The sequence below is a fragment of the Accipiter gentilis genome, chromosome W (genome assembly GCF_929443795.1).
Source record: "Accipiter gentilis chromosome W, bAccGen1.1, whole genome shotgun sequence".
NCBI classification, from domain to species: Eukaryota; Metazoa; Chordata; class Aves; order Accipitriformes; family Accipitridae; genus Astur; species Astur gentilis.
In genome coordinates, this window is record NC_064918.1 from 28,370,166 (window position 1) to 28,385,992 (window position 15,827).

At 40.7% G+C, this 15,827-nt stretch overlaps 1 protein-coding gene across 1 annotated transcript in view; it reads right to left on the reverse strand.

Annotated features, from left to right (window-relative positions):
* Positions 1–476: 476 nt before the first annotated feature.
* Positions 477–15,827, reverse strand: part of LOC126035576 (kinesin-like protein KIF2A) — an 80,536-nt gene continuing 65,185 nt past the window's right edge. Inside the window, exons 15-18 of the mRNA XM_049794217.1 lie at positions 9,754–9,821; positions 7,886–7,993; positions 6,601–6,751; positions 477–1,023 (exon numbers count right to left, since the gene is read on the reverse strand). Of these exons, the coding sequence (XP_049650174.1) occupies positions 1,015–1,023; positions 6,601–6,751; positions 7,886–7,993; positions 9,754–9,821 (336 nt within the window). The 3' untranslated portion in view covers positions 477–1,014. The remainder of the gene's footprint in view (positions 1,024–6,600; positions 6,752–7,885; positions 7,994–9,753; positions 9,822–15,827) is intronic.

Consider the following 15,827-nt stretch of genomic DNA (forward strand, 5'->3'; position numbering starts at 1 on the left):
CTATCTGTAAACAACAGTTAATGTACATGTAAGCTTGTCATGCATCAAAAGCCAAATTTTAACAATATGTGAAAGGCCAAGATGTATTTCTTTAGCCAGATGCCTGAATTTTGACAGTTAGCCTATCCATATGCAGAGGTCAGATTGTACCTTTATTCTGATAGCATTATCACACCTTACCACATACCGTATATTCCAAGATACAACTTCCTCAGTACTTAAAACATTACTCTTTATTATACATCAACTAATTTATATTTTGGGGGTTTTTTTTGGTTGTGGGTTTTTTATTACAGAGAAAATGTTAGAATTATATAACTATTTTTTAATAGTATTCAAATAAACCTAGATTCCAGATTTTTTACAAGGAGGATGGAATGACCAGCTGTTTGTCCATTCTAACAGCTCTTGCAGTTTCTGCTCAATGGATATGGCACATGCTGTGAAATGCATTACCCACCAAAAAAAAAAAGAAAAAAGATAAGTTATGTGAAACCACTAGTGAGGTATGCATGCACACAAACACAATTTATAAACTGCACAGCTGTTCTTTGTAACAAAACTGCACATAGTTAAAAGGAAATACTGTGACTTTTTAATGGCCACAGTTTTACTTCATTATTATAAACATGGCAAATATTTCCAAACATCGAATTCACAATTTGAATAAATGACATATTTTAAACAAAGTGCTTCACAAATCTGAACCCTGCATGGTTGTACTGTCTGGTCTAGAAGCATTTTGTAGACATCATGGGAGCATTTCACACAAAACTGAAAATGTCATTCAGGTGAATAACAAACAGGACATTTCAACAGACATTTCTAATGTTTTTACACTTGCAAGTAGTTGAGTTCTTACAGCCACCGGGTTTTGTAACAAATGTGTGCTACAGCAGTATGGGTTCATAGATTCCTTCAGCAGCAGAGGCCCATTTCAAAGGGTACATGGTCTTTTCGTGTTGATCTGTTTACTGGCCTGTTCCTCCTCTTGAAGAGCTGTCCGGAAAGATTTCACTTCATCTTTAATGAAAAAGACAGAATGAGTACTGATGTGCCTGTGGTCAACACAGATCTTCAAACTAAGCCCTGATGTTCCACATCCTGGCCCTAATACACAACGAAGAACATTACTCCACAAAAATAGCTGACGCTACAAACTACAAGAGGATTGAGATAAGCTTAAATTTAATACTCACCATACAAACAAGTTGCTTAGCAACTTAGTCCCTTCTTAGATGCTACCCCTGTCTCTAGGCAGGATAGATTTGGAAACTGCACAATTGCATTGTGCAGCTCAAGAGGAAAAAGAAATTGTATGATCTCTGGAAGCGAGGTCAGGCTTGGCAGGAAGATTACAGAGCTGTGGTTCATATACGCAAGGAGAAGACACAAAAGGCCAAAGGTCAATTAGAGTAGAAACTGGCCAGTGTTGTGTCAGACAACAAGAAGGGCTTTTTAAAGTACAGTAATAGCAAGAGGAGGTCTAAAGAAAACATTGGACCGATACTTGTTGGTCATCTGACTAATAGGGATGAAGAAAAAGCGGAGGCATTCCATGCTTTTTTTGCCTCAGTCTTTAATAATACTGACAGACCTTGGGCTGCCTGGTCCCCCGAGTCAGAGGACCACGAGTGCGGGAACAGTGACTTTCCATTTGTGGACACTGAAATTGTAAGGGACCAGCTGTATCACAAGTCATTGGGGCCTGATGGAATTCATCCCAGAGTACTGAAGGAGCTAGCAGATGTTATGGCAGGACCCGTCCTGATCATCTACCAAAGGTCTTGGGAGTCTGGGGAGGTCCCTGCTGACTGGAAGCTAGCCAACGTTATTCCAATTTTTAAGAAGGGCATGAGGGAAGACCGAGGAAACTACAGACCTGTTAGTCTAACCTCAGTTCCTGGAAAAAATTATGGAGAAGATTATACTGAGTGCTATTGAAAGGCATTTCAAGGACACTACAATCATCAGGCACAGTCAACACGGGTTCACAAAGGGAAAGTCCTGTTTAACTAATTTGATATCCTTCTATGATAAGGTCACCTGCCTATTGGATGAAGGGAAGGTGGTGGATGTAGTTTTTTCTGGATTTTAGTAAGGCTTTTGATACTGTCCCTCACACCAACCTTCTGGACAAGTTGTCAAAGTGTGAGATCACAGAATAGAATCATAGAATCATTTAGGTTGGAAAAGACCCTTAAGATCATTGAGTCCAACAGCAAACCTAACAATACCAAGTCCACCACGAAACCATGTCCCTAAGCACCGCGTCTACATGTCTTTTAAATACCTCCAGGGATGGTGACTCAACCACTTCCCTGGGCAGCCTGTTCCAATGCCTGACAACCCTTTAAGTGAAGAAATTTTTCCTAATATCCAATCTAAACTTCCCCTGGTGCAACTTGAGGCTGTTTCCTCTCGTCCTATCGCTTGTTACCTGGGAAAAGAGACCAGCACCCACCTCACTACAACCTCCTTTCAGGTAGTTGTAGAGAGCGATAAGGTCTCCCCTCAGCCTCCTTTTCTCCAGACTAGACAACCCCAGTTCCCTCAGCCGCTCCTCATAAGACTTGTGCTCCAGGCCCCTCACCAGCTTTGTCGCCTGTCTCTGGACATGTTCCAGCACCTCAATGTCTTTCTTGTAGTGAGGGCCCCAAAACTGAACACAGTATTCGACGTGTGGCCTCACCAGTGCCGAGTACAGGGGGATGATCACTTCCCTGCTCCTGCTGGCCACGCTATTTCTGATACAAGCCAGGATGCTGTTGGCCGCCTTGGCCACCTGGGCACACTGCTGGCTCATATTCAGCTGGCTGTTGACCAACACACACAGGTCCTTTTCTGCCAGGCAGCTTTCCAGCCACTCTTCCCCAAGCCTGTAGCATTGCATGGGGTTGTTGTGACCCAAGTGCAAGACCCGGCACTAAGCCTTGTTGAACTTCATACAATTGTCCTCTGCCCATTGATCCAGCCTGTCCAGATCCCTCTGTAGAGCCTTCCTACCCTCAAGCAGATCAACCCTCCCTCCCAACTTGGTGTTGTCGGCAAACTTACTGAGGGTGCACTCGATCCCCTTGTCCAGATCATTGATAAAGATATTAAACAGAACTGGCCCCAGTACTGAGCCCTGGGGAACACCACTTCTGAATGGCCACCAACTGGATTTAACTCCATTCACCACAACTCTTCGGGCCTGGCCATCCAGCCAGTTTTTTTACCCAGCAAAGAGTACACCCGTCCAAGCCATGAGCAGCCAGTTTCTCATGGAGAATGCTGTGGGAAACGGTGTCAAAGGCTTTACTAAAGTCTAGGTAGACAACATCCACAGCCTTTCCCTCATCCACTAAGTGAGTCATCTTGTCATAGAAGGAGATCAGGTTTGTCAAGCAGGACCTGCCTTTCATGAACCCATGCTGGCTGGGCCTGATCACCTGCTTGTCCTGTACGTGCCTGTGGAACGATTGCTGGAGGTGACTTATTGATATGTCCCCCTCTTAAGGGAAGGTAAACCTCCAGGGTGGAATGCGGTGGATATGCAAGCAATATGTGTTCCATAATAATTCCCTAAGCAACATAACCTGCAACCTTACAGGTTAGCAACACCAGGGGAGCTTGGTATGCTGACTCTGAGAAACAACACAGAGGGTGGAGCGGAGTGGAGACACCGCGGCCAGGCTCTGTGATATCATCGCAAGGATAGGGAACTGGAACTACTGGAACAAGAATGGAAGGGGCCTGCATTGAATCCACTGAAGCAAGGAGGTGAAATAATGGGGGTTCTGTCAATGCTATTGTCTTTTACTTCTGATTTATATCATAAGTGCCCAGCGATGGAGTAGTGACAGGCTAAATCATGCTCTCATGCAGAACCTGTCAAAAATAGAACTTAATACTTCTAACAAGAAATGAGTGGAGAGGGTAATAAATTCAAAATGTTCACAGAGTTAAATTTAATTCATAGTCATTAAAAATTTCCAGCCACTAATCCTAGTGAATACTGGAAAACAGAATATTCCACATGAAAACAAAACAAGTTAAAGTAGCGGGAGGAGGAAGTCACAAGGGAAGAATACTGATTTCTAGTAGGATTTAACACCTACAGAAAACTCGTTTTCCATCGGGGCTTTTTGTTGTGCATACTGCAATAGACAGACAACAATTTTCAAAACAGATTACAGCAATTACATTCAATACATTTCAAGAAATCAAAATTAAATTAATCCTTTGGGGAAAAAAAAGTGGAATAAATGTAAAGTGAAAAAACTAAAAAGTATATAGTGATTAATACATTAGAAGAATTCACAACATGGATTCACAAACTGGGACAAACAGGACTTCTTTAGACATAAATAGTTAACAATCAAAGGAGAAAGCGCTAGGTAGGCTGCAATTAATGTTTTAGCAAGACAGTATGCTTCTTTATACCATGCCTTTAAAATCTTTTTAAAAACACATTGTAAAGCTTAATTGAATTCCACATGAACAACGAAAAAGTATGATATGAAAGGATATCTGGCTGGAAGGACTGTCCAGTAGGAAGCTCTAGGAATCACTAGCATGTTCTTATAAAATAGAGACCTGGAAGAAGAGCCAGTTACTAAAATGAGAAATACAGCAAACACCATGAAGAGGTATTTGAGAAGGCAGAGTTTTGAGAAAAATCAGTTAGGATAGTAAGGATTTTTCTTTTCTATTTTTCATCAGCATTTTCACAAACCAAGTTTTAATCCCTGTTGAACATTTCAGGAACCAGGACTAGAGCTGCTAATCAGCAGTGAGGGAAAAATGCCCTTGAGAAGATGCCTCTCAGTCCCAGCTCTCCACTCATGCAGCCCAGGGAGACATCCTGGGAACATGATGTGGCTCTCTCTCAAACATTGCTCTGGGGTTTCACTCCCTGAAAATCAGGATGTTGGGAAGAGGAATGATGGGTAACCAGATTTCTAAATGCAGAGAAAGGCAAACTCGCTTGAAAAAGGTATTGCATGCAGGGAAAGTAATGGTCAAAAACAAGAGTGTTAAATAAAATGGACACATTTCCCAGGCTACTTTAACTACCTAGTCGGAGATGAAGCTATACTGGAAAAAATGCACACTAAAAAATGTGAGAGCCTAGAGCAGACCCTGCCTAGACATTAAAAGCCCTAATCAGCAAGGAAGATAAAGTAGAACATCCTCCTCTCACCCTTCAAGGAACCTGGTTTTTTTTTGTGTATGGGAATGAACATAATATCATAAAGTGAAAAGGTGAAGGGGCATGCTGTATCTACTTAATGATATTGCTATAAATACACATTACTCTGGATTTGTTCTGCCACTGTATTTATCATCATCTCTTTCCAAGTGTGGAATGATTGCTGGAGGTGACTTATCGATATGACACCCCACCTCCCCCTTAAGGGAAGGTAAACCTTCAGGGTGGAATGCAGTGGATATGCAAGCAATCTGTTCCATAATAATTCCCTAAGCAACATAACCTGCAACCTTAGAGGTTAGCAACACCAAGGGAGCTTGGTATTCTGGCTAAGAGAAGCAACACGGAGGAGGGTGGAGCGGAGTGGAGACACCGCGGCCGGGCTCTGTGATATCGTCGCAGGGATAGGGAACTGGAACTACTGGAACAAGAATGGAAGGTGCCTGCATTGAATCCACTGAAGCAAGGAGGTGAAATAATGGGGGTTCTGTCAATGCTATTGTCTTTTACTTCTGATTTATATCATAAGTGCCCAGCGATGGAGTAGTGACAGGCTAAATCATGCTCTCTGGGTGAACTTTGCTCATTATAATCTCATTACAATACCAAAACACACTTCCATCCAAAAAACTACCCGCCTCCAAGGTGCGACCACCCCTCACCGAGCATGCGTTCTGAATTTTCTCTAGCATATACCTTTAAAAGCAAAGAGTGAGAACTTTATACCAATCAAAGTAAAGGTATGTATGACTAGAGTCACTCAAGCTCCACCTAAAAATAAGAAAATATAAAAGGGCTTAAGAGAGGACAAATATTAGGGAAGACACCATCATAGACAAGTCGGGAGGACAGCGCTGACTTCTGAGATCAGTCGACGGGCTGAACCCCTCTTCCCCCCCATAAGGATGCCTATTGGGTAAGATTCAAACCCTTGGTCATACCGAGTGCTTCCCCGGGAAACTTAGAAATCTCTAAAGTTTTTCCATAATTTAGTGTGCTTGTAGTCAACTGTATTATCATTTGCATGTGCTTTGCAGATAGTGTATTTATCACCGGCAATCCAAAAGAGCCTGTACTATTGCTTTAATAAACTGCGCTGCTCATTAATCTAGTCCTGATAGTTCGTTAATGCAACCAAACTCCCTAAGTCTGGTAATTCTAGTGCATTGAATGCAGCTAAGCTGAGAGTGCAGTACGCTATTAGTGCATCCGTCATCGTGATAGTTCAACATATTGAACATGACTGGACTTATAGCATTGAATTGGACATCACTCAGAAATTAAAGCTAGTTGCCCCCAGCCCCTCTGACATCTGAGGATAAGCTGGAATGCAAGGGGGTTTATTTCCTGCCAAACTTCTTTACCCTTTAATGCAACACCATGTAATGCTGTAAACCACTCACATTTTGTTCACAAAGAAGTTTGAGATCATCTCTCTGAGGAGAGCTCCCCACACCCCACCGTGTCTCTAAGTCATCGATCTGATTGGGAGCATGGTGTACAGTGGGATGGATATTTCCTGCAGTACTACGACCAATCTTCAGCCCCTTCACCCTACAATCAGAAAATATTTAATTTGTAAATTAGTAACTTCCTGTGCAAAAGAGTCACAACCAAAAATAAATCTCTATGGGTTTATGCGCAATTTAATACATTTAATAAGGATGATGATGTCAGCTTCACAAATTTAATGTACTTTCAGTGACAAAAAGATGTTAGTCCAACTCCTAAAAAGCATGGACCATTGAATTTCAACTAATTGCAGGTGGATTACAGTCCATCTTCTAGCGAGAGGCATTTTTTGATTGAAATCTTACTACTCATTAACTGTTAAGAGGGCAAAAATCTCCAAACCCTCAATATTAACTCCTTAACAATGAATTATATTTGAAAGAAAAGTTCATTCAGCACCCTAAACATGACCATCTTTCTTTTTCTGTGCACATAATTGTGCTTTAAAAAAATTAGTCAATCAGTACCCCATTAGCTGTTATAAGGAAATCCACCAAGAATTCTGAAAAAAATAATAATTTGCAACCAAGTACCCCAGAGAATGAATAGATTCTTTAATTAAAATAATTTCAAAGGTAAAAATATCTTATTAAAATGTTAGTCTCTAGTAGCATGAAAATAGTTTAAAAGATCAATAATGATTCTGTCCAAAAAAAGACCATTTATAAGAACATTTATGAAGCAGACACATCAAAGTCTGCAAGTATAGTAAGATTTAGAACAAATTCTTCAGTTTTTTAAGGGGAAAATTTTTTTCAAGTAGCATATATTTACTACAATGGAAACTGTATTTCATTCATGTTTGGAGTGATGAAAAGTTTCAAAAATATATACATATTAAAATAGTTTTCTTTTTTAATTAGACATATTCAAATTACCCTAAACACAGACTTGCCAGATTTGGTCCACTAAATGTGCAAAGGTGACATCACCATTTTTTTTTAAATGTATGAAGGAAACTAGCAAGCCTGGATACAGAGTGTGGATGTTTAAGGAGGGTGAACAAAATAGTGGGAAGATGGTTGCAGATCATGCAGAACCATCACCTGCCAAACAAAATAAAAACAAAGTATGTGTGACTAAAGGCAAGGGGACTAATAAAAGGTTGGTCTGTAAAATTACATTGCCAAAAAGAAAACTTAAAAATAAAGAGTCCATGTATAGAATGAAGTAGACCTGGTAATTGAAGGAGAAAAGTCGTCATAGGAAGGAGAGAGATCAGAGCGATGGCCGCTACCCTGTGAGAAGGGAATGTCTGAAGGACTAATTCCAAATTCCTTTACTCTGCAGCAGCAAAATACAGCAGCAAATTAAAAGAAAATGTTCTCATAAACACAGTTAAAATGACAACTCTTTGTTTAGCATTCTTCTTTAATTAGTTTAACAATAAATTTATTTTTATATTAAAACACAAGTAAGAGTGTTGACATATTTAAACCTTCTGCAAATAGAGTTACAGATCACTAACAAAACTGAACAAAACCAGTGCTGCTAATTTGCAGGAGACTATAATAGCAATGTTTTCAGAAGAGTAATTCCAGATTTCAGTTCGTGCAGTTAATAAAATTTGCTCTACATTCAATATTCCATTAAACTGCTCCTTTTAACATATCAAACCACTACAATACTTAAAATTCTATATTGCCCCGTTTTACACTGCACAGACACTGGTGTTCAGCACCTAAAAACTAATTGTACTATGAAAATTATATATTGCTAGAAAAAAGTAAAATACTACACAAAACACATGAAGCAACTTTACAGTGATAGGCTTTTACTCCATAACAACACACAAATTTAACACCAAGGGGAAGAAACGGTTTCAGCACAACGATTTAGTATACTGCAAATAGGTATTTAATTTGTTTTTGCAGTGTCTTTTTCTGGAGTTACTTCAGCAATGCATATTCTATAAGGGATAGAAATATCCAATGAGTCTTGATGAATGTGCAACATCCTTCCAGCCAAAACCAGCACAGTTATGTTACTGTAAGCAGGGGAGTAGATGCCCCCTTCTCACCAGGAAGAAAATCACATAGACTGGTCCAAGCCAGGCAGATTTGCTACTAACTCCCTTGATCCAAACACAGACATTTGGATACCGAGAGGAGCGGGCGGTAAGCTTCCCTAACAGCCCTTTGTGCCCAATTAGCAACTGGCCAGGGGGTGCCCAGCCAAGCAGGCAAAACCAGGCTTTCCGATGGCCCAGAAGCTTGTTTGCCTTCTTTGTTCTTTGCAGCAAAGCGGGGGGTGGGTCTCTGGGTCGCAGGTCTGGCTGCAGGCACATGCAGGACCCCCATCTCCACAGACATTAAACTAAGAACTGCATCTGGGGAAGGCTCCTTTCACACTCACTGAAGAGAGGAACAATTTCAGAGAGCAGTACAGGTCTCAGAGGTGCTGCATCAGCCTCTGGAGGCACTAATTTCTCTACACTGATTATAACGTCACTGTTGGATTAACTAACTCTTTACTTAGGGGTCTCAGATATTTGCCTGAAGTTGGGAAATATAAAATTTGGGCCACAGCAACTGCAGAATTTTCATAAGAATAAACTAGTAGAGATAGATCTATATATGATATAATATGATATATCATATATATAAAAGAAACAGGTTGGCAACTGAATGCAATTCAACCAAGAGGATGAAAAATCACATTGCAGAAAGGTATTTCAGCTAACACCCCAGGAAATTATCATGAAAACTGACTACCCCTAATGCAAGAGGTGATGCCTCCAGAGCAGGGGCAAAACTAATAGGGGCATCTCCCAGATTCCTTGCAATCCTCACCATATCTATCTCTGGATAATGGCTTAAATGCAGTTTCTATTGATTCTCTTCTAATGGTTGTAAAAAGTGACAAATTAAAATTATAAGTGAGCCTGAATCAGTAATCAGTATTTTGGTTTTAATCTTATTAAGAAATGCAAGTATGCTAAAATTATTCAAGTAGTTAAAATAATTATACATCATGGAACAACAGTATTCCATACATCAGTGATCAACAGCCAGTATAGCTATAAGCAATAACATTTTCCATACCTATTTGCGTATCTCAATGTATTTAGAGTGTTTTCACATGATGCCATCCCTGGAGAAACTGTAGCAATCTGGAGAAAACAAGCCATGCATTAATAAACCGCTTTGTACAGATGAAAGGGTAGATGAATTGAAATTAATTTTATTTTTTTTTATCTACACTTTCTTTTGAGATGTGTTACAAAAACTGTCTACTATGTACAGCTGTCCTAATACAATGGCATCTCAATAAGAGATGTCAAGCCAAAGCTTCAAAGTAATTTTTTTAACCATACCTGAAACATTAAGAATTCATAGACATTTCAGTCAATCTCCCCCATCTCACAGTCTTCATAACATAATATGTAAATGCAAAACTCTAACTGAAAAAATATGACTCCTCAAAAAGGGAAATATGCAACTCAGTAGAAAGTAAGTCTAATGTATCCTGCAAACAATTACCAGATTATTTTTCTATCTTTGTAGGCTGTTCTCCATTCAGTCAGACTGTATACTTGAGAGACCTATTTTGGCAACAGTCCAAAACTGTACTTAATAATATTAAAGATAAGCATGTGCTTAACTATTTTCCTAAGTAAAGTTTTATATTTTTTTCTGAATGGGACATTATCTGTAAATAATACTTGATAGCTAACTTATTATCAGAAATATCTGGAATCTATAAGTCTTTCCTTTTCCAGTTAACTAAAATACCCTGAAGATCTCACCTTCTTTTCAGCACTCAGCAAAAATACTAACTGTGATCAGGCAACAGTGGCATCATTATTTGTCCTAGCTTCTCTCAGTAGTCCAATTTTTTCATTTGTGCTCCATGCTGGAGCAGGGGAAGAGTGAGGAGTCCTCTCCCTGAGGAGGAAGAAGCGGCAGAGACAACGTGTGATGAACTGACTGCAACCCCCATTCCCCATCCCCCTGCCCCACTTGAGGGGAGGAGGTAGAGAAAATCGGGAGTGAAGTTGAGCCCGGGAAGAAGGGAGGGGTGGAGGGAAGGTGTTTTAAGATTTGGTTTTATTTTCTCATTGCCCTACTTTGATTTGATTGGTAATAAACTAAATTAATTTTCCCCAAGTTGAGTCTGTTTTGCCCGTGACAGTAATTGCTGAGTGATCTCTCTGTCCTTATCTTGACCCATGAGCCTTTCATTATATTTTCTCTTCCTTGTCCAGCTCAGGAGGGGAGTGATAGAGCAGCTTTTGGTGGGCACCTGGCATCCAGCTAGGGTTAACCTACTACAACAGTATATAACAGTATTGTACCTAAAAAGATCTTCTATGCTTTAATTTACTTCACATAAAGTAGACACTCTTCTAGAGAACATAGAAGTGATCTCTACAATCAACTGCAGAAACGTGAAATGAAACTATGCATTATTAAACTATTTTTGCATTTGTCCTGGTTTCAGCTGGGATAGAGTTAACTGTCTTCCTAGCAGCTGGTACAGTGCTATGTTTTGAGTTCAGTATGAGAAGAATGTTGATAACACCGATGTTTTCAGTTGTTGCCAAGTAATGTTTAGACTAATTCAAGGATTTTTCAGCTTCTCATGCCCAGCCAGCGAGAAAGCTGGAGGGGCACAAGAAGTTGGCACAGGACAGAGCCAGGGCAGCTGACCCAAAGTGGGCAACGGGGTATTCCATACCATGTGATGTCACATCTAGTATATAAACTGGGGGGAGTGAGGGCGGGGGTTATCACCACTCGGGGACTAATTGGGTGTTGATCAGCAGGTGGTGAGCAATTACACTGTGCATCATTTGTACATTCCAATCCTTTTATCATTACTGTTGTCATTTTATTAGTGTTATCATTATCATTATTAGTTTCTCCTTTTCTGTTCTATTAAACCGTTCTTATCTCAACCCACGAGTTTTACTTCTTTTCCCAATTTTCTCCCCCATCCCACTGTGTGTGGGGGAGTGAGTGAGCAGCTGCATGATGCTTAGTTGCTGGCTGGGGTTAAACCACGACAGCATTAATTTTTAGAAGTTTGAAGCACCACAGTTAATTATATGGCTCTGCTGTAAACAAGCATTCAGTGTACATGCAGAATAAGTACTCTTTTAACTTAATAAAATAGTGTTCAACTTTAGCTATTATAAACCATAATGACTTGCCCTTTTCTTTCCCTGTATATTTCATCAGTAAAATTTTGCCACTGTATGATATAAAACCTAAACATGAACATGCTTACAAACCGGGCACACCCTGCCAAATAGCCAAATGTAAATACCACAGTGGAAGGCTGAATACATTTTCTTGATAAGAGTCAAGGGAAGACCCAGAAGAGGGGTAAAGCTGCAGATCATTATCCACTCTTCTCACCACTTGGCCACTGGAGCGAGTACAAATCACCTCTCCTCTTTCCAGGGAACTGGGGAGGACTGGAGGTAAAGGTATCTCCTACACCTCCCTCAATTCAATATATGCTGTTCAGAAACCTGTCAGTTCTCTAGACAGGCAGCTTTTTTCTGCATCCATCTAGTTATTGCAGGAACAAGCACTGCAAATGTGAGAGCTCAATTCAAACAATCGTAAAGATGCACTGTAGGTTTCTTTTCTTTCCCTCCTTCCTTTCAACTGTAATTCAGAGTAAGTCATAACCACCCAAGTGCTCTTCTTCCCACATCAGTATTTTAAGAAAAAACATTGCTGATTAAATTCTTGATAAAAATTACATGTAAACAAGTACTAAAACCAGAATGTCACAAATCATCCTAGTACTGAGAAACTACATGAAAAAGTAACAGCAAGAATGAGTTTGAAAGCAGTATCTCATCATGACACGGTTTTCTTATTCTTAATTACAAAGTTACTGTAGTTATGTGAATGAGAAAATAAAAAATAATTCAAGCATATTTCCACTCACTTTCAGAGAGGATTTTTTCCTTAATTTAGAGCTATATTGAATATAAAAGGAAGGAATGCAATCTTTATCAGAAATTAAACACCTATAGATCATGGATTATTCTTGATGGCATTCTCATGCATATAAAAAGGAAAAAATCTTACAACTCTATGTTGAGTAATAAATGAAAACACTTCACCAAAACAAAGACAGCTTGTTAGCACTTTAAGGAGTGGTAAGGGTGATGGTGAGAACTTCATGAAACATTCACAAATGTTAATCCTTCTATGTGCAGAGAGCAATTCCCAACAGGCTAACTTTCTAAACCTTCTTCAGCAGTGTGGATACATTGGCTAGAGATGCACAGTTTAGCTTTCTGATCCTGAATAGAATTTATGAAGTTATGTCTCAGTGGAAAGAAAATAATCCTGTGTTTTCATTAGAAAACTGAAGAATAAAAGATTAATCAAAAATATATTTTGCAACCTGTGGTGGGTTGACCCTGGCTGGACACCAGGTGCCCACCAAGCTGCTCTATCACCCCACCCCAACCCCCCCCCCCCCCCCCCCCCCCGTCAGCTGGACAGGGGAGAGAAAAATATAACAAAATGCTCATGGGTCGAGATAAGGACAGGGAGAGATCACTCACCAACTACCGTCACAGGCAAAACAGTCTCAACATGGGGAAAATTAACTTAATTTATTACAAATCCAATAAGAGTAGGGTAATGAGAAAAAGCCAAATCTCAAAACACCTTCCCTCCACCCCTCCCTTTGTTGGGAATTGGCTTGATGAGAAAGGACATGGGTCTATGGAAAAGTTGTGCGAGCAGAGTTGTGTGTGAAGGAATGTCAGCGTGGGCAGCAAGACTAGGCCTTGGCCAAAAACTGCTGGCCTTGCTGATATCAGGAGAAAAACAACAGCTGGTCTTGCTGATATCAGGAGAAAGACAGGGACGGTGTGACCTTGGCATAGTTTCATAAGCAACTTTTGAAGAAATTCCCATGAGAAAGTTACGGAACATGCATAGCTGCAAACCACAAGTAGGTGTGTTTTAGTAATGAATAAACATTAGCAATGTACCAATCATATTAGGACTAGTAGGCATAATTATCGCAAACTGTATAAATATGAGCTGTCCGTGCAAATAAAGTTGGTTCACTTCTATCACTCATATTGAGTTGACTTATGTGCATTCCTCCGCCGCTCACAAATGGCGCCCGAACAGGGACAGTAAAAAGGGGAATAGGAGCGGCGGACACTGAGAAGCACTGGTAGCAGCGACCGGGGGGCAAACGATTAACCAAACGCTGATCGTCTTGGTTGGTGTGTTAATTCTCGTGCCTGGACCATCCAAAAGGGGTTCGCCCTCAGTGAGGGCTACTGGAAAAAGGCTGCAAAGACTTTTTAATCGAGGTGCCTTAATCAAAGAGCATCAAGAAGCCGGCCGGCAATGGATCTAAAGGTAGCCCTAAAATTATTACAGTGCTTTTTAGAAAAGCGGGGGGTAAATTGCGTTAAGCAAGTTTTGGATTTAAAGCGGCTTCTACAATGCAGCAAGGACAGAAAACTTTTAATGAGTGTGGGTACAGCTTTTGAGCTTAGTACCTGGGAAGCTATCGGAACCTCCCTATGGGATGAAATTAGTGATGGGTCTAAAGAAGTTAAAGGTCTTGCAACTCTATGGAAATTGATTAAGACAACTCTGCAAGAAATGAAAGCAGATCATAAAGCGTCTGCGTCTGCTTTTGCTGCTCTCTGTCTCCAACCGCAAGTGAAAGGGAAAAGCGGGGAGAAAAACATAATGCAGTGAGAGAGACTTTTGGAGCTTGTTCGCCTGCTCCTGTGCCCTTGACTTCTGCTCCACTCCCTGGGACTGCCGATATTAATCAGCCATCTGACAGTTCCCAAGCCTCCCTTGCCGTACGAATAAAGGAAACCCTACAGAATCAGGGAGTGAGTAAAAATCTGCCTACGAAAAAACAGCCCCCAGATACCACCGTTCAACATGAACAAATTATACCTAGCATATACCCTGATTCAAATAGTGCAAACAAGGACTTGGCTACTCTAATAATAGAACAAAAAGAGACAATGTTAGAATTGTTAAAGGAAATGCGGAAAAGAGACGGGGAAACCAACCGCGCCCGCGATAGATGCGGAGCCGCTTGTAATAGCCGCTGCAGAAGAAAGGCAGAGACATTGGAGGGGAGTAATAAAAGAGGCCATTATAGAAGGCACTATGCTCCAAGCATTCCCAGTTATTGCATCAAATGGACAGAAAAAATGGGAGGCGTTTGACTGGAAGGTCATTGAGAGATTAAGGAATGCTGTGAGTCAGTACAGAATCAAATCTGCGTTCACTCACCAAATACTGCAATTCATTTTTTCTGCTGATACGCTGATACCTCAAGATATTAAACAGCTAGCACAGTTGGTTTTGACACCCGCCCAAATGTTAGTGTTTTTCCGGCAGTGGGAGAAGCTCTGTGATAGGGAACAAGCAACATCACGACAACAAACAGATCCCCTATGGGGAGTAACCACGCAGATGCCAATGGGTACTGGACCCTTCGCATCTAGGGAACGCTCAGTTACAATGTATCACTGAGGTTCATCATCTATCACAGATCTTGGCGTATCAAGCCTTTCTTACCGTACCAAACAATATGTACAGCCATGCTTTTACCCAGGTGAAACAGGAGAATAATGAACCTTTTGCAGTTTATTAATATACTGCATAGGCAATTTATGACCACCCTGACATGAATGAGGGCATGAAAGAAAACATGTTCAAAATACTCGCTTTTGAAAATGCTACTGAAAAGACACGCAAAGCATTGTGTAATTTGCCGAAAAATGCAGACGTCGTTGATATGATAGAATACATGGATCGATCAGTGGACTCACAGAAAGTAGCCTATGCTGCCACAGCTCTCCAAGGAGCTATAAAGAAACACAAGGCCAGTAAGACACCCTTGGTCAAGCGTTTTAACTGTGGCAACCATGGACACATTAGGAGCAAATGTACAGTTACTGCTAACAGTAAGTGCTGCAACAAGTGTAAGAAAGATAACCATACCACCAAGAATACAGGAAGAAGGGAAACTTTACACCGACCGCGAAGACCCCTCGCGTGACGAAACGAATGCAAGGGGCTTGGGCTTCCAGCCCTCAGGCAGCCTCGCAACCACCAGATACACCACTGCAGGAAGTTCCAGAGTGGATTTG